At 40.6% G+C, this 18,399-nt stretch overlaps 1 protein-coding gene across 1 annotated transcript; it reads right to left on the reverse strand.

Annotated features, from left to right (window-relative positions):
• Positions 1-600: 600 nt before the first annotated feature.
• On the reverse strand, positions 601-13,557 carry samhd1 (SAM domain and HD domain 1). Its single transcript, XM_080898318.1, has 16 exons — positions 13,196-13,557; positions 13,005-13,071; positions 11,935-12,007; positions 10,512-10,672; positions 9,916-10,031; positions 9,611-9,681; positions 8,272-8,430; positions 7,463-7,563; positions 7,241-7,349; positions 7,053-7,144; positions 6,826-6,941; positions 5,951-6,090; positions 4,660-4,755; positions 4,367-4,471; positions 4,085-4,222; positions 601-819 (listed from the first exon to the last, which is right to left on the reverse strand). The coding sequence occupies exons 1-16, from the start codon at positions 13,374-13,376 to the stop codon at positions 676-678; spliced, it is 1,869 nt and encodes a 622-aa protein (XP_080754444.1). The 5' UTR covers positions 13,377-13,557; the 3' UTR covers positions 601-675.
• Positions 13,558-18,399: the final 4,842 nt, after the last annotated feature.

Below are 18,399 nucleotides of genomic sequence, written 5' to 3' on the forward strand. Positions count from 1 at the left end.
TTTAAAAATACATGTATTTTTAAACACAGCAAAAATCTGATGATGATGCCCCATATCGTGGCAAGAGAAGAATCATTTTAAAAGGCGTCCCAAACACATTACCAATAAAATGTCTCACTGAACTTTGAGGTGAAGATGACAGTGAGCAATCTGAGATACAATAAGGAGAATAAATAAAACACCACAAAACAAAAGTCAAACCAACTCTCCAAACCACCCCAAGAGTAAAAGCAAATGCTCACTTTAAATATCATCACAGATTCATATGTAACATTTTGTGCGTGAAAGCCTGAGTTCTGAAAACAGCCTCAAACTTTAGCTGAAGCTGAATAAAATACCTAAATCCCAGCTATAAGATATACTGCCCTGAAATGTAGTCTGTGTAACATTTGAACTGACCTGATTCATCATTTGGTATCTAATGACATGATAAGACATTTCCCCCCCAGAGAAGTCTAAATTAAAACCATATTCACAAACAAAACCGAACCAAAAAACAAACAAACAAAAAACCCTGAGAAGTTCTGAAAGACATCTATGCTTCTTCTCTTTTTGAATATTTTAAACCTTTTTGATATAAAACAACTTGCTGTGTTCATCAGCACACTCCTCACAGAAAAATATAGCACACTGTTTCATCTGATCTTTCTCCATATGTAAAATCTCCCTCTCTCACTAGAAAAGCTTCGTTTTGGCCGTCTTTTTTCCATTTAAATTGACACAGTTTGCTTCTGTGGATGCGCCCTCTTCACTATCCTCGTTGATGTTCGACCAGCTGGGTTTCAGAGGAGTCAGCTCTGGGGCTATTATGTCTCCATCCTGCGTGAGAACAGAAACAAAAGATACTGATGTTGAGACAAGTGGTGGAAATAAACAAGTGATTGCAGGAATTGAAGGATCTGGAAGACAATTCTTCCTTTCTAGGACATTGACTTACAGTCTTTAAGCAAAAGACAGGAGCAGCAAGCAACTTATGCCTTTTTAAATTATGCAAAAATGCTAAAGTAACAAGGCCTCAGAGCATGTTCTATATGATTAGTACTGATACTAGATGTAAAGTAAAACTAAAATATCTCGATCTGTCACTTCCTTTAATGCACAGAGAAAATGTCTCTCTGCTGTTAGTCAGTGGAAGTGCTGTCAAACAGTTCAGAATCAGAATCAGAATGGGTTTATTGCCAGATGTTGAGGTTTACAACATTAGGAATTTGCTGCGGTGCTCCAGTGCAAACAATAAGAATTAAAGTGCTATGTAGAAAGAAAGATATGTGCATGAGATATACATGAGATATATACATGAGAATAAGAATTAAGAGTGCTACGTAGAAGGATATATACATGAGTGCAGGTGGTGATCAGTGCCAGACATGAGATGATGCAGTGACACAGCGTAGGGTCATGTGTGAGTGGCGGGGACAATCATGTGGTTATTGTTCATGTGTCCAACAGCAGAGGGGAAGAAACTGTTCTTGTGGCGAGAGGTTCTGGTGCGAATGGACCGGAGCCTCCTGCCTGAGGGGAGCAGGTCAAACAGACTGTGTCCAGGGTGAGAAGGGTCAGCTGAGATCCGGGCTGCACGCCGCAGTGTCCTGGAGGTGTACAGGTCCTGCAGAGATGGGAGTCTGCAGCCAATCACCTTCTCAGCAGAGCGCACAACACGCTGCAGTCTCTGTTTGTCCCTGATAGTGGCTCCAGCGTACCACACGGTGATGGAGGAGGTGAGGATGGACTCGATGATTGCAGTGTAGAACTGCATCATCGTCCGTGTTGGCAGGTTGAATTTCTTCAGCTGCCTCAGGAAGTACATCCTCTGCTGGGCTTTCTTGATGACGGAGGTGATGGTGGGCTCCCACTTCAGGTCCTGGGTGATGGTGGTACCCAGGAAGCGGCATGAGTCCACAGAGGTGATGGGGGTGTCAGTCAGGATGATGGGGGGGAGTGGGGCTGTGTGCTTCCTGAAGTCCACAATAATCTCCACTGTCTTCTGGGCATTCAGCACCAGGTTGTTGTGGCTGCACCAGGACACCAGACGTTCAACCTCCCTCCTGTAGGCAGACTCATCCCCGTCAGAGATGAGTCCAATAACGGTGGTGTCATCTGCAAACTTGATTAGCTTGACAGACTGGTGGGTGGAGGTGCAGCAGTTGGTGTACAGGGAGAAGAGCAGAGGAGAAAGAACACAGCCCTGAGGGGAGCCGGTGCTGATGGTCCGGGAGTCCGAGACATTCTTCCCCAGCCTCACGTGCTGCTTCCTGTCCGTCAGGAAGTCAGTGATCCACCGGCAGATGGGATCAGGCACATTCATCTGGGAAAGCTTGCCTCGGAGATGCTTTCTCTTCAGCAACAAAAGATTAGTGTTTACCCTCTATGTCCTTTCTAATATGGGGAGATGTTTGCCTGGTTGTTCAGGGTCTGAGCCAGCTGTGAGCACCTTTTATTTACTTCAGCCTGCTGCTTAGAAAACAGCTGATTACTAAATCATCTAGCAGTCACAGAGCAGTTTTATAGATCCTCTATAGTGCAGTTTCTGGCCACGTGGCAAGTGTAAACTCAGTATTTACATTTCTACTCGATTTTTTTTGTCTGTATATTTGGCTTTTTAGCTGCTAAATCCAAGCTCTTCATCATTTCGTCACCAGGTTTAGCCTTATTTACATGTTTGTTACTTCTTCTGTACAAACTGCACCACAAATTCCCAACCATATAACTCACAGATGGCATCTCAGCTATTTGTGCTCTTTGTTTTCCCTCCACAAGGTTTCAGGTTGTCTTTATCACCATTTTGAGTATACTGAATAACAAAATTAGGGAGTTTGTTTTAGAATATATTGGTGTTTGGAAAATATTCAGGATGCAAATTGAGGTTTTGGTCCTTTCAAAGCATGGAGACTTTTTTTGTTTTTGTTTTTTTACAGGAATCACAAGCTCAAATATGTGACAAAACATTTCTAAGTCACATGACCAACCCTGGAAATAATAATCCTTCATGAAAAGGGCTTTTGTTTGCTATTGGTACAGTGTATGAGGAGCTGCCAGCTGCAGTGGAAGGAACGATATGCAAGTCACGAGAGGGAGTTCGACTGTTAAGTGATGCTACTTATTCCGGATTTAACAGCATATCGGTTTCAAATTCATACATAATACTTCGTAAACACGAATGCCAATGAGCTGTATGTTCATTATGTTAAAAAACAGAAGTGGCATTATATCTAACCTACAAGCAAACCACACAGTCTTTTAAAAGTTCTGTGTACAATTTTATTTTTTTAATTGGCTCCTTTTGTCATGGAGGAGTAGAGAAGCAGCTCTCTGACTTCCATCCTGAGGCCACCACACTGGAAAGCTTTCCAGTGTTTTATGGACACACTTTCTAGGCACAGCCAAGAAATTCTGTCCATAAGAGTGATGAACAGAATATGTGACAAAAAGAAGGTCTGACAGAGTTCTACGCCCTCAGTGAACAAGTCTTGTGCCCTTATGGGCCCGATATACACTCCCACAGGGCACACTGTGGGAGGATACACCAAGCCTTTTCCAAGTCCACAAAGAACATGCCTCTCCAAGTTTCCTGGAGAGGGTGCAGAGCTGGATCAGTGTCCCAAAGCCAGAAAACAAAAAGCACACTGTTGCAGCTAAACAGTTATGTGGGACGTATAAAGCTCTGTGAATGTAAACACTTGATACAAATGTTAAAAACATCTATTATAGCTTGACTGAATCAGCTAATAATCTAACATAACTTACCTGCACACTCTGCAGATATAACATGCTACTAATGGCCTCTTTTTAGAATTTAAAGCACCAGATAATTGCAGCCGAAACTTGGAGATAAATTGTATGACTGCAGCAAGGAGAGGACAACTGTTACACATGCCTTTATCCACACATAATAACATATGGATAAAAGCAATTAGCACTTAAGCCCATGCAATCCACATAGACTCTTGCATTACCGCTGCAAGGCTGGAAGGCGTGGCAGAGAGGTAACAACACAGACCTATTCATTATGTGACTCCATTCAATATTTTAACCACTGCCGCTGCATTCAACTGCAATTCTTTACAGTGCAGCAGATAAACAGTACCTGAGGCTTTGAGAAGTTCCTGTCCATGCACCACTGAACAAAGTGCTTCTTGGCAGCCTCCAAAGTCTTATCATCTGTCTTCTTACAGTAGACCCTGATCAGCTGCTCAACAAACTGCTCTGGAAGAAGTTTAGACACCTGACAAGAACAACAGCAGCCACAAATTACAGAGGCAGAGGGAAAGAGACACTGTTTTTTTAAAAGAAGAATAAATGAAAAACCAAAGGAAACGTGCTCATATATTCAAAAATTGAATTTTTCGCATCTTGCTTTACTTCTGACCTGATTCTTGCGTATCTGGATGGCTTTAGTCATGTCGTTCTTGCAATAGAAACGCACATTGTTGATGGGGTTCTTCTCCTTCATCCCATAATCCATGACAATAACCTAAAACAGACAAAGTATTACATCGTGAAGAGCCTAAAGCCCCAAAAGTACAGGCAACACCCTGACTCCAAATATAACTAAATCCAATGACAAGCAACAAAAGCATATCCATATTAAAAAGAATCTCCCAGTTTTAAGGCCATGAGCAAATTATATGATGAATATATTTACATTAATTAAAAACTCACACTAACTACGAAGTCCTCTGGCTGTAGATTGACGTCCTGGGTGCCGCTCTGAGGGATGGATCGGGCCAGGTCAGCTTCCAAGCTCTTGATCGTCTCCTTGTAAACAGCAAGAAATTGCAGAGTTAACAGATATATCATTGTATCATATTTTTTTTGTTACATATTATAAATAACTGAAATTCTATATATAGCATGTAAATAAATAAAAAAAACAACAACTAACAAACATAGAACCACAGAATGAGCAATTTCTCATATCAAATCCATTTGGCAAAACAGCAGAAACATAACAGGCAGATTTTTCCATTTCTTTTTTTAATTAGCGAACTGCAAAATGTCAACATTTGGCTGAAACTTCAGTACTGATCATTTTCTTTTCTGTATGCGTCGGCGAACAGAGAATCTCTCTGTGTTTTGTTGTTTTGTTTTATTTCTTGATTGCACAAAACAAGCAACCGGGAAAGCTCGGACTGCAACTCACGTTATCAGCTGTCAGATTACGTTCATTTCAGTATTAACTGAAACATTATGTCTTTACTTTCAGGACACATAATGTCCCCTCATCACCACCATCATCATCATCTCAAAGTGCAAAGATAATTAGGAAGTTAAATTAGGAGGAGTTCATGCTTTCTCCCTGCATGCTGCAGTGATAAGACAGAAAGACGGCTGCTGTTAGTCTGCAAAGTAGGAAGATTGTTACAAACTGCATACACGTTTGTTGTTTTAGTGTCTTCTTACATCATTTGTGCTGTTGCTTTGCAGAACATGCTCATTATCAATGGAAACAAGTGAAAAGATCACCTTCCTCCACATTTAAGCTCAGTCTGAACTTAAAATTAAGTCTTTTGGCTTTTTTAACCACAAGGAGTTTAATTAATTACTAACTTCAGCTCATCTTTTACTTCACTTGGATGCAGCCTCTTTTCATCCCTCTGCGTGTGTGTAGAGTAGAGGCTGGAGCTCAATCACAAATAACACTGAAAGCAAGTGCGTCATTTTCAATATTTTTTTCTATTATAAAATTTGTTTGTTGAGAGAAAACAAAGGTGGGAGAACCTTGTCGGGCCAATAAACGTGCTAAACCTGCTCCTTTTTACTGGGATTCTGATTTACTCAAACACCCCTGCCATCTTTTGCATTTTACTTTCAATTTTGAAGGCAATTTTTTAACCTTTCTGAGCTATTTTGTTATGTATTATTTTATTGAGCAAAGTTGTTTTAATTTTTTGCATGCTTTGTTGCTAATTCTTTTGCTTTTATAAGAAATCCTCTAAGAAAAAAAAAATACCTGGGTGACAAGTATGGAAGTTTCTGAGGTAGTTTGACCCAGACACTTGTAGAGGCGCCGGCAGACGATGTTGTGCAGGATCTGTTTCGCCTCTGCAAGCTCGGGGGAGGAGGAGTTGAGTATTTGTTCAAACACATTATCTACCAGGCAAACAAAGAGGGTACAGGTAAATAAAGAACCAAAAATGTCAGTATTTAAAAAGATCCTTCAATAAAAATGTGGCTTTACGGTTCAATCTCTCATGCACACGATTATCACAGAAACACAAATTAGTCTTTTTCTACTCATCTGAGTTACTTGACAAGCACAACACAAACTGTATTTTAGTGCATAAGTGGCTGGAGTTTATTAGTTAGTTAATTAGTTGATTAGAAATTGTACCTTAACACCAATCATAATGTTTCTTTTTCTCTCCATATATTAAAAGCGAGGTTCTTTAAACCAAACTGGTATTTCCACAAGTTCACCATTAATCACAGAGGCAGTTAACACAGTGCACAAACAGATCAAGGTTGTCTGAGAGAATAAAAATATTTACTGAGGGTTTGCCAAAACTCTGTAGTCACTAAACCTGCAGGTGCACACTTAAAAGAAGCCAGCTAGTTCTGCAGATTATTAACAAGTAATGACAAGCACAAGTAATAAATACTGATCATGTTTAATTTAGCAGAATTTTCTTGGATTATCAATATCGATAAACACCTTTACTATACTGTCACTTGAAACACAAGTTTGAAAGTTACAGGTTTTGACTGAAAAAGAAATTAAATTTTCTTTTATACAGATAGTTTTTGATGGGATGAAGTCTTGACCTCGCCTCGTTTTTTGTCCTGATGCACTACAAATATAAGCTAACAACACCCCTTCATACACACCTGTCAGCTTGGTGTAGGCCACCATGTCATCAATGGCTGTGGAGAGCGTGAACATCTTCCCTTCTTTACCTTCAAACTGAAGGTGTGGGTCTGCTTTTAAAAAAGCCTCTGTGATCCTGGAGAAACATGTCCAACAGATTTTTACATGTGAGGACATTTTGCTGTGTACAGTTAGAGAATATAAAGCATGAAGCAAAGCAAAACTATTAGAGGGATCAGCTACTCACATAGTCTCTATGATGTTGCACACTTTGTGCTGGTAGGCTCTTCTGTGAAGACAGTTCCTGGTGTGGAACATGTCATATAGATTTCCCACTTCCTGTTGAAGGGAGTGGATGTATTTTAGTGACCAAATATCTTTTAAAACTCAAACTGCTGCTTAAAGTAAGCAAACAGATGCAACAAAATCTAGCACCTTGTCTCGAGTGCAGATGTGCTTCTGCCCGTCCACCTCACACACCCTGGCAAAGTTTAGGAAGCGGCTATAATCAAAGTTGTTATTGATGCCCAGGTGGTAACAGTCCCTGAGTTAAGATGGAGAAAGAGAAACATAAGGGAGATAGGTAATTAAATCTAATAGAAAATATACAAACTAAGAAATCATTTTAAAACAAAACACTAACTCAATAAGCCCCACCTTGCAAAATAGTCCCACTTATCTACGTCAATGCCATTCCTTTTGTTGGCCACGATTTCGTAGAGGAAGGACTTGTCTTTTTGACGGCCTTTATACGGCCACTGTGGAGATGATTGATAATATCAGAAGTGTGATTAAACAGGGCAGTTATCTGCCTCAATTTCCAGCTGCTGGGTTTTTATAGTGTCAAAAACAAATGCAAAAAAATATACAAGCAGACAAAAAAAAACAACAGACAACCAAAGGAAAACATTAGGGGAAAGAAAACAAAAAACACACACACACACACACACACACACACACACACAAACAACTTTTATAGTGTGTGTGTGTAAGTTCACAATTAATGTGATGGCACCAAATCAGGTTAATGGTTAACCTAATAAACTTGCACTTTATGCTAAAGGAGACTTTCCAATTGTCTTTCAATAATTACATTTTCAAAGTAAATTCATCTAAAGAATCTAAGAAAAAAAAGTTAAGGTTAAATATAAAAAACTAAACTTCAACAAGGTTTTTTTGAACCTGAAGATTTTGGATTAGTCTAAACCTTCAGCCTACACTGTAGTCTGATGTGCCCAATATAGAGAAACTCTAACAGAAGTCTCAACATAAAGACACAGTTTCACCTGTGATGGTATAACAATGCATTGCAGACACACACACCAGCGTGTAAATATACATACAGACTAAAGTGTAGATTTAAAGCAGGGCTCTAAATCCTGGTTTACTTCATACAGAAATCACATATCTGACAGTGGAGCGTTGAAGCTACTGACATGTTCCATTCAGGAATAACTGATAGGTACCTTTTTGCCCTTAGCTGCTGTTTTGTCTAATGGTCCAGCAATCTGCTCCTTAATGAAGTCCAGGTCCTCAGGCAGCACCAGCCCGTGCTCCTCCATCACAGGCCTCAGCCCGTTGGCCTCCACCAGGTAGTCAAACATGGAGAGAGAGGCAGTCTCATGCTGGGAGATACACAGTAGATTGAACTATCAGTGACTTGAAAGTGCTGACTTCAGAATAAACATGACAGGAAACAACCGTGAAAGCTCGTCTTATCTTTCACGTTTGCCAGACAGCATGCCTGTGGTCATAACGTACACAATGACCGTGTGCTTAGTGTTCTTATCAGCTCTCCTTATCAGTCTGAACACTACAATCGCTATCTTTGCCATTAACTGAGAAAGTTTCAAATCAAATAATGCTTTGTGCTTAGGTCTTGACCCGCAGTTGTTATAATTGCCAATAAAGAGCTTCTGTAAACAAAAATCGCCAGCAACTGCTGCAAATTGATCTTCACTGTAAAGTCAAGTGGAAATAATTTTCAGAACTATGATTTGATTTTAAAAAACAGTTTCAACTATCGATAGAATGAAGGGAGTTGAGCAGGTAGGCATTTTAAAAGCCTACATCACCAATTAAATGTTAACATTAGCTGGATGTCTTTAGGTAGCAGTGAAATTATTTACACAATAGCACTCAAGCTTCATTATCCTCCAAAGTGAGATGACTTAGACAACTCGAGGCTTTTCCTGTAACTTCCCAAAAGAGCCACAACAAAGATCGCCTGTTTTCCAGACAGTAGTCATCATCTGTCTGGAAAAAGTCAGATCCAGTGTGGTTTTATTTTTAAAAACATCTTGTTAAAGCAGTAACTTCCTAATTTTAAACAACTCAGAAACAGAAACATTATTTCCTTTAGAAATTATAACTAGCTTCAGGACTTCAGGTCAAGTATGATGGCTTTTGAAAAAAAAAGTATTTTTTCTTGCATGCTTAAATGCAAGTTCTGGCAAGTAGGTTGTAGATGTGACTCACTGGTGCTGATTCTCATTTCTTTGTTTGCCAAATAGTTTTATTAAGACTCACTGCAGCAGCTAAAACCTCAAGAAAACAACATGTCAACAATGCAAGAGTAGTTTCAGGGAAAATGAAACTGAGGACATAGAGAGGCTCCACGCTGCTACTGAGAAAAAGTGGAGCTACAAAAATATGTAATTATATATTTTTATTTTGGGTTACTCAGAATAAAGTGGTGCTGAACTACTGCGACTCCCTGTGTGGCTGATACTGCCCTGTATGCGACCTTGTGTGTTCTCCTTAACTGCTGTTTTCATTTAACATTTGTGCCACAGAGTTCAGTACCTTCCAGGTTATACCAGGACGTGCTTTGGGGATGAACACACCATCGAACATGTGGGAAAATGGTCCATGTCCTAGGAAGGGAAAAGTACATAATGTGTTTGTGTTAACTTTGCTCCACTGCGGTCTGGTAAACAGATGATAAGAATAAAATAACACAGCTTCACTTTTATTTTAACTTGTGCTGAGACCCAGTAAGTAATCACGGTAAACGCAGCATTGGTTGAGCAAATTGCCTTTAGTCCATTTTAATTTACATCAGTATCATGTGACACGTTTTAATAAGTTTCTTTTATAACACCACTTACCCAGGTCGTGGCACAGCCCAGCAATCTGCACGCACAAGATGTCTCTGCGAGAGATAAGGAGCTCCGGCTGCCTCTCGTTTAGAGCTTTTACAAGCCGTCCAGCCAAGTAACCCACACTGTGCCAGGACAAAACAAAACCACTAATTTTAAACAAGATACACAGTGAAACTTGATTATGTGATAAATTTCACTTTTAGTTTAGCAATTTCAGGTGTTTCAAGCAATGAGTTTATCTGAAAAAAAAAAAAAAAGGTTGGCAAGGTTTAAAAATGTGCAACACATCTATGTTTAACAGTCATTGAAATGTTGACTTTGTGTGTTGTTATTCCACTTATTTTCTGCCACACCCATATTTGCCAGTATAACAGAAAGCTGTTATTAGCCATGAGGCAGGCAGGGATGAATAGGTTGTTTGTCACTGTAAAATAAACTTGGAGCTAATTTTTCTGTGTGACCTGTGATAAAACTCTAATACTATTATATTAGAGAGAAGGATATGCTCTTCGGTATGATTTTACAGCTTTATGTGTAGTTAACAGCAAAACAAGATCAGTTTAACACTTCTCAATAAACAGTCTGTTGAACTAAAAACATACCCAAGCGAATGTTCGAATCGGTTGTGGGACGCTCCGGGAAAGACAAAGTAAGTTCCACCTAGCTGCTTGATGTTTCGCAATCTTTGGAACTGAGGTGTGTCGATGATTTTGATGAGAAGCGGGTGTAACGCCACATGCCCGTGGATAGGATCGTTAAACACCTGGAAGCACAAACAATAACAAACAGTATGAGTATACCACCACAAAAGACATTTATGTGGCCGTACATACAGTATATTCAACACAGCAGTGTGCAAATATGCTCAGTTTACACTTCAGTGGAAATGTTGGCAAACATTTCTTTGGCTACGTTCACACTGCAGGCGAAAGCGCATCAAATCTGACTTTTTTGACCCTATGCGACCCATATCCGATCATGGTATGACAGTGTGAACAGCACACATCCGATATTTTCAAATCCGATCTGGGTCACTTTTGTATGTGGTGCTGAATCTGATACATATCTGATGTTTTAGAAAGCGACTGCTGTTTGAACGGTCATGTCCCATTAAATCCGTCTTTTACGTCACTGACACATGACAGACGCCAATTATCAGCGCTGGAGAAGACATTGTGAACGCTTCCTGGCCATCCAGTGTAGATGTTAGTGAAACTGTTGGGAAGACAACGTTGGAGAAACGTGAACATTTTATTTGTACTGTATAATCTGCAGATTCTGACAGAAATCTGCAACTATCCTTTGAAGCACCGCTCCTCTAAAACAGCAATAAGGATGATTATTAGGCCATATGTAAATAACAAAATAACTTTATAACTTAAAGCAAAATTGGGAAACGTAAAGTCTGAAACAAGTCTTTATATTAAGGGCCATCAGTCAAACAATACTGTTGGTCTGGGTGTAAACAGAACACGTTGTGTGTGACGTCTTCTTTTGTGCATGCGGCCGCTTTGAGGGTCGTGAACGGTTCACACTAGAGCGCGTTTGCTGTCACATTTTATTTGTAGCGTGAACAATCAGACAAAAAACCTTATGATTACCAATGGATATATTTATATAGTCCAAATGTAGATGACTTCCAGAACCAAAAAGACTTTCTGAAACCCTGTTTTCAGCACACATGTTCAATTTTAATCTTTTATGGTTTGACTGAAATACAGCAATTAATTCTTAACATTTCCTGCCTGAAAAAATGGCAAAAGAGGTGTTATCAATATGGCTGCAGAGTGACAGGAATTTGGTTAATTTAAAAAGTTCTAAATTTTTCTTAGTAGAACTATCAGGTAGGTCCTTCTGCCAGTGAGGACAGAGAATGTCTTTCATTCAGAGACTGTGGTGTTATGCCACATTTCCTAACAGCTTATCCAAATCAGGGTTGCAGTGCTCCACGTTTCCGTTTCCCAAATTGTGCGTTACTTATCTCCACAGCCTTGAAAGCGCACAAAACAGTGAAACAACTGTTACCTTGCTTGGCTCAGTTTCAATCTGCCACAGCTTCCTGAGGCTGTTTAGGATCCGCAGACGGTCACCCAGACACCTTGGAAGAATAAAATAGAAAAAGAAGAGGTAGAAATAAAAGTGAAAAAGTTGCAGGAATATCTGGTGAGATGCATAAAATGTCTTGCGTAATATTGATAAAATTAGAAACGTCCTGTGTTAGAGTGATGCTGAAAAACTAGTCCACCAGGTTGCTGTGAAAACAGAAGCAGAACGGGAGGCAAGGAATTCAGTTTTTGAGTTCTCACCCGTGGAACCAGTTCCACTTTGGGTTCAGGAAACAGACACTCTTCTCAGTCTCTTCTTTTAAGATGAGACTTGATAAAGCTCATAGTTCGGCCTGGATCAGGTGATCCTGAATCCTACCTTAGTTATACCGCAGCAAATGGCTGCTCCTCCCTGAGCCTGGCTCTGGTGTTTTTTTTTTATGGGTGCTGTACATACACACCAAATTGCCCTTCTTTGACACTACAGGTGTGCACTGCTCTCTTTAATGGATTAACCAGCTGTGACACAAACTGATTGCTGATGTTTCTATGCATTTGTTTTAGGTCCAATAACTTTGACTATATTGATAAATAGCCTGTAGTAAGAAGATTTACGAAGGGTTATATGAAAATGTTGAAATTACCATTTTTGCAAGTTTTGTTATGACTGCATTATTGTACCTACTTTAAGTTCCACACGGTAATCCAACCCAGTACTTTTAAATATATTAATATACGTGCTTTGTTTTATTTCTTGCAATTTATACAGCCCTGTCAGCCAGATCGCTTTTGAAAGAGACATTTTAAATCTCAATGACATGAAAGATATGTAAAAGTCAGCTTGTACCCTGTGACAGGGATGCTCTCTCTGAGTCAAAATGTATGCATGTACGTATGTATGTGACAGCTTACAGTTCAGCGTGTAGTTTACAGTGGTTTAAATATTGGTAATCGTTTTCTGGCAAAGAAACCGGAAATTGCTTTTTGGCAGGACACCAGACTTCCCCCAGTCCACACGCCCAACCCAAGTTTTACAGAGGACGCACTTACTTTACGCCAATCTTCTCCAGGTCAGCATCCCTGAGATCCCGAAGCCCGACACCTGTGATTTTTTGTGCTGTATAACACAACAGTTTCAATGTTAGCTTAGATGTTACAATAAAAACAGAAGTCCGCAGATTAGCGCTAATAACATTTAGCTTCGAGCGCCTAATTTAAGATGGCAAAAGCAGAAAACCAACCCTTGAATGTATCCATCCATTCTCCAAGACCTTCTCTTCGCAGGTACCGGCACATTTCCTCCACTCCCCACTGCATGTAGTCCGAATCCGACACCCGGACCACTGACACTTTCTTTTCCGGCGTTTTGAAGCTATCGTCTGGGCTTGAAACCGCTGCTAATGGTCGCTTTCGGTTCTCCATGGTGAGCTAACAAACTGGCACCTTTTCGCTTTAGATGCGCAAGTTAAGGCACGACAAATTAAAGCCGATAGCCGTTCTCCCGTCGACTACTGCAGCTGATCTGACAACTGTGCAGAGAAGACACGAGAGAAGTGAAAAATGCCGGGGTTTTGACTTTCCCCAGGGAGCCACAAAACATAGCGAAACACTAACAGCGCTTCCGGGGATTCCTTTCAAAATAAGACTGTTTTTTTCACATGGCTGACCGACCAAGACGTTATGACTCATTGTTTTCTTTTAAAGATAAATTATATTATGCTCAGCTATAGGGATTTTTTTAATTGCTCTTCATGTGAAAACAACATTTGTGTGTCCAAATAATGTTTTCAGTATGCCATTTTAATGGGACATTGCAGCATAAAACCCATCTTAACGCCCTGCTTTTTGGGTGGCATAACCAAAAGCAAAGATCCCCCCAAAAACTATTATCGTTCCACATTTCCATCCCCCATCTAATCTGGGCTATTTTTTTTTTATTACTGACTGATCAGTAATGGCACTGCTAAATTGTTATTTGGGCTAAAAGTCTATGGTGTTCTCCACATGAGGCCCAGAAGTTATGAACTGGGTTTGGTATATGTGATGGCAAGTGCCATCTGGGTCTGCTATAACCAAATGTTAGAAGGTCTTGATGCATGCTCAGTCATCCACGTAAGTAAATCTCCAAAAGTTGATTCTGTTCATCTGGACGTAGCGTTTCATCACTCATCCAAGTGACTTCTTCAGCTGACTGCAGGTTTCCCCAATCTTATAAACAGTACATTTGCATAATGACTGAAACCAGCCCACTGAAGGAATAATGGGCTGGGAGGTCAGTTCCTTAATCTTAATTATGCAAATTCTCATGACCATTGATCAACAACCACTGACATTGGGGAAACCTGCAGTCAGCTGAGACTGAAGAAGTCACTTGGATGAGTGACGAAACGTTTCTCCCACAAAACGCTACGTCCAGATGAACAGAATCAACTTTTGGAGACAAATGTTATAAAACACCTGATATCTCTGACATCTGGCTTGTACTGTACGGCAGACTTGTAGCTGACCTAATATTGACCCGAATCGAGAATATCACTCAGGGTCAGGTTTGACTTATAGGAATGGCACATTTGGGCCACTTTTGAGCCTGACATATCTGTGTTTACCTCAAAAAGTATTTCCATAAAGTTCTGGGTCTTTATGACAGCAGACTCTGAATACAAAACAAAACCAGAAGCCCGTAACTCAGACACTTATACACCAAAGATTATGATGTTGAATTATAAAAGTATCCAATGACTAAAGATGACTGAAAAAACAACAATTTTATTCCTGTTTTTCTGATACGCTCACTAATTCCCTGTTAAATTTTATAGATCAATAATCCCTTATAAAGAGTACTGCTAAAGTATTGGTTAATAATTAAATAAATGAAGAAGATCTTCTTGATACATATTTAAAAAATATGCAACACATTCTGCTTCCGGTCTATAACTCGCTACTTGCAGACAGCTTGATGCACGTGCCAAGTACTTGGATGACAAGTAGGGGGCGGAGCAAATTGCGATGAAGCGAATGAAGCCTCGAATTACATAAAGCATGGCTATTCAACTACGAAGTTAGTTGGGCCAGATTTTCAAACCGAGGAATTTATCTGGGCCAGATATTTTTTTTGAAGCCAGTAAGCAGCAGATCATGATCAATTTCAAACCCACACAACTGTATTGAAAAACAAGTAATTTTTTTATTCCTTTTCCCCTGTAAATCTGGTGACCTCACAAATGCACACCAAAAGGTCCATTTAAAAAAGGGGGCCATAACTAAACTATTTTTTGCACATTTGAAATAATAATAATAATAACAAAAAAACATTTTGATAATTCCCTTTCAAATTAAAATAAATATTTCGCTGACCACTCACTTTTCCTGCCATGGATGGAGCCCCATCCGTCACAAGTATACAGACACGCTTCATATCCAAACCATTTTCCTCAAAAAGAGCTGAAATCTTCTCAAACATTATTTCGCCAGCTGTGTGTCCCTCTAACGGTAGTAAGCCGAGCAATTTCCCATCCAAAAAACGGACATATACGCACAACTGTGCATTATCAGTTCTGTCTGTGATCTCCTGCTATAGACATTACATCAGTTTTCTTCAGGTCATCTAACAGCATTTCAAACTCGTCTGACGCCAGAACTTCAACTCTCCAGTGTTAAATTAACACTAGAGAGTGTCTATATGGGTCCACACCTCTGAGTGTTAAATACAACACTGTTGAGTGTTAAATTTACACTTTTGACAGTGTTATATGTTTAAAAGTAACCTAGTCAGTTTTGAAGATTAACAATGGCTAACACTGAGCAGTGCTGATTTTCTAACACTGGAAAATAACTCAAAATGTTAGAAATATTCCAGTGTTAGAAAATCAGCACTGCTCAGTGTTAGCCATTGTTAATCTTCAAAACTGACTAGGTTACTTTTAAACATATAACACTGTCAGAAGTGTTAATTTAACACTCAACAGTGTTGTATTTAACACTCAGAGGTGTGGACCCATATAGACACTCTCTAGTGTTAATTTAACACTGGAGATTTTGCTGTGACGAATATTTGAACTGTCCTACAGGGGTACGTTTTTAATAGCAGATGTCACACATACTTTAATTTATTCATCACTTTTCACCGCATCCACCACGGCCAGCATGCAGTATTTCACCGTTTCAGAATCTGTGAAAGGCCTTTTCTTCTTCGCCAAGAAGCAGGAAGGGAAGATGCTGCAGCTCTCTCTTGGGCTATACAGGACCCTCACCATGGTAGTACAACTCCGGTTGTAAGATTATTAAACTCGGTAAAATGAATAAGTATTTGTCAGTCCAGGCAGGGTTAACCTCTTAAGCCCCAACGCCCCCTGATATGGGGGCAAAAGGCAGGAGATCAGTTAGGCTTGGGGCTTAAGAGGTTAATCTCTTTTGCTCTTTCCTTTTCAGGAATGGAAGCAAGGACAACTCTGCTGTTGCTCATCCACTTTGTTAAGTGAAATCCTCCACTCTCACACAATGCAGTCAGGTCCCTGACCATAGTACATGCCTCTGTTTCATCTGAAACTGACAGAAGACAATCATCTACATAAAAAGTGTTCAGAACAGCATTAACTGCTGCATTTTTTCTTTAGCATCTTCTGCTGCTTTTTTTAGTGCATAGTTTGCACAGCTTGGGGAGGATGTTGCCCCAAACAAGTGCACCATCATTTTGTATTCTTGCAGAGGTTCATTCAAGTTCCCATTTGGTGACCAGAGAAAACGCAAAAGATCACTGTCCTCTGGAGATGTCTGACATCAAGGCAATGTGATCCCACCTAAACCTTGTTAGTACTCCAATCAGTGTGTTTGTTAGGTCTGGCCCTTGCAAGAGTTCTTCGTTCAGTGATTTCCCTTGAAAGGATGCTGCACAGTCAAATCAAATCAAATCAAATCAAATCACTTTTATTGTCCCATTACATGTGCAGGTACATTGGTACAGTACATGTGAGTGAAATTCTTGTGTGCGAGCTTCACAAGCAGCAGAGTTGTGCAAAATACAATAACGTAAACAAGCAAAATACAAGAATGGCTAAATCTGAAACTAATAAATATATGTACAATATATAATAGTATATGCATTTCTGGATGTGTATACTAAATGTTTTTCTACGTGTGTGTGTGTGTGTATACACATATTTTACAAATTAAATAGAGTAAACAATAAAATAAAATAGATAAAAATATACAGAGTTGAGACATGTGCAAAACAGTGGCATTACTGTACAGTATGGAGTGCATAATGTTAAGTTCCAGTAGGGAAGGTGAGGTGTCTATGACGTGTTCAGCAGTCTGATGGCCTGGTGGAAGAAGCTGTCTCTCAGTCTGCTGGTTCGGGACCGGATGCTGCAGAACCTCCTTCCTGAGGGAAGTAGTCTGAACAGTTTATGGCTGGGGTGACTGGAGTCCTTGATGATCCTCCCCGCTTTCCTCAGTCAGCGCTTCCTGTAGATGTCTTGGAGGGAGGGAAGCTCACCTCCAATTATCCGTTCAGAGCACCGCACTACTCGCTGGAGAGCTTTGCGGTTGTAGGCGGTGCTGTTGCCATACCAGGTGGTGATGCATCCAGTGAGGATGCTCTCAATGGCACAGTGATAGAAGGTCCTGAGGATGCGGGGGCTCATGCCGAATCTTTTCAGTCTCCTGAGAAAGAAGAGGCGCTGTTGCGCCTTCTTCACTGTTTTGTTTATGTGTACTGACCACGTAAGATCCTCAGCCAGGTGTACACCAAGGAACCGGAAGCTGCTCACTCTCTCCACAGCAGCGCCGTTGATGGTGATGGGGGTGTGTACTTCTCTGCACCTCCGGAAGTCCACTATCAACTCCTTTGTCTTTGTGACGTTGAGTGTGAGATGGTTGTCTTGACACCAGTGGGTCAGGGCGCTGACCTCCTCCCTGTAAGCCGTCTCATCACCATTGGTGATAAGAACCACCACTGTAGTGTCGTCCGCAAACTTCACAATGATGTTGAAGTTGTTAGTGGCTGTGCAGTCGTAGGTGTAGAGTGAGTACAGGAGAGGGCTCAGTACACACCCCTGTGGAGCACCAGTGTTCAGTGTGATGGGGGATGAGGTGATGCTGCCCAGTCTGACCACCTGGCGTCTGTCAGACAGGAAGCTAAGGATCCAGCTGCAGAGGGAGCTGCTCAGTCCTAGATCCTGCAGTTTCCTGTCCAGCTTCGAGGGAACGATGGTATTGAATGCTGAGCTGTAATCTACAAACAGCATTCTCACATACGTGTCTCTCTTCTCCAGGTGTGACAGGGCAGTATGTAGTGTCAGGGCTATGGCATCATCAGTGGACCTGTTGTGGCGGTATGCGAACTGTAGAGGGTCCAGTGAGTCGGGTAGTGCAGAGCAGATGAAGTCCCTGGCCAGCTTCTCGAAGCATTTGCTTACGATGGGGGTCAGGGCTACAGGTCGCCAGT

The sequence above is a fragment of the Rhamphochromis sp. 'chilingali' genome (genome assembly GCF_963969265.1).
Source record: "Rhamphochromis sp. 'chilingali' genome assembly, chromosome: 12".
NCBI lineage: Eukaryota > Metazoa > Chordata > Actinopteri > Cichliformes > Cichlidae > Rhamphochromis > Rhamphochromis sp. 'chilingali'.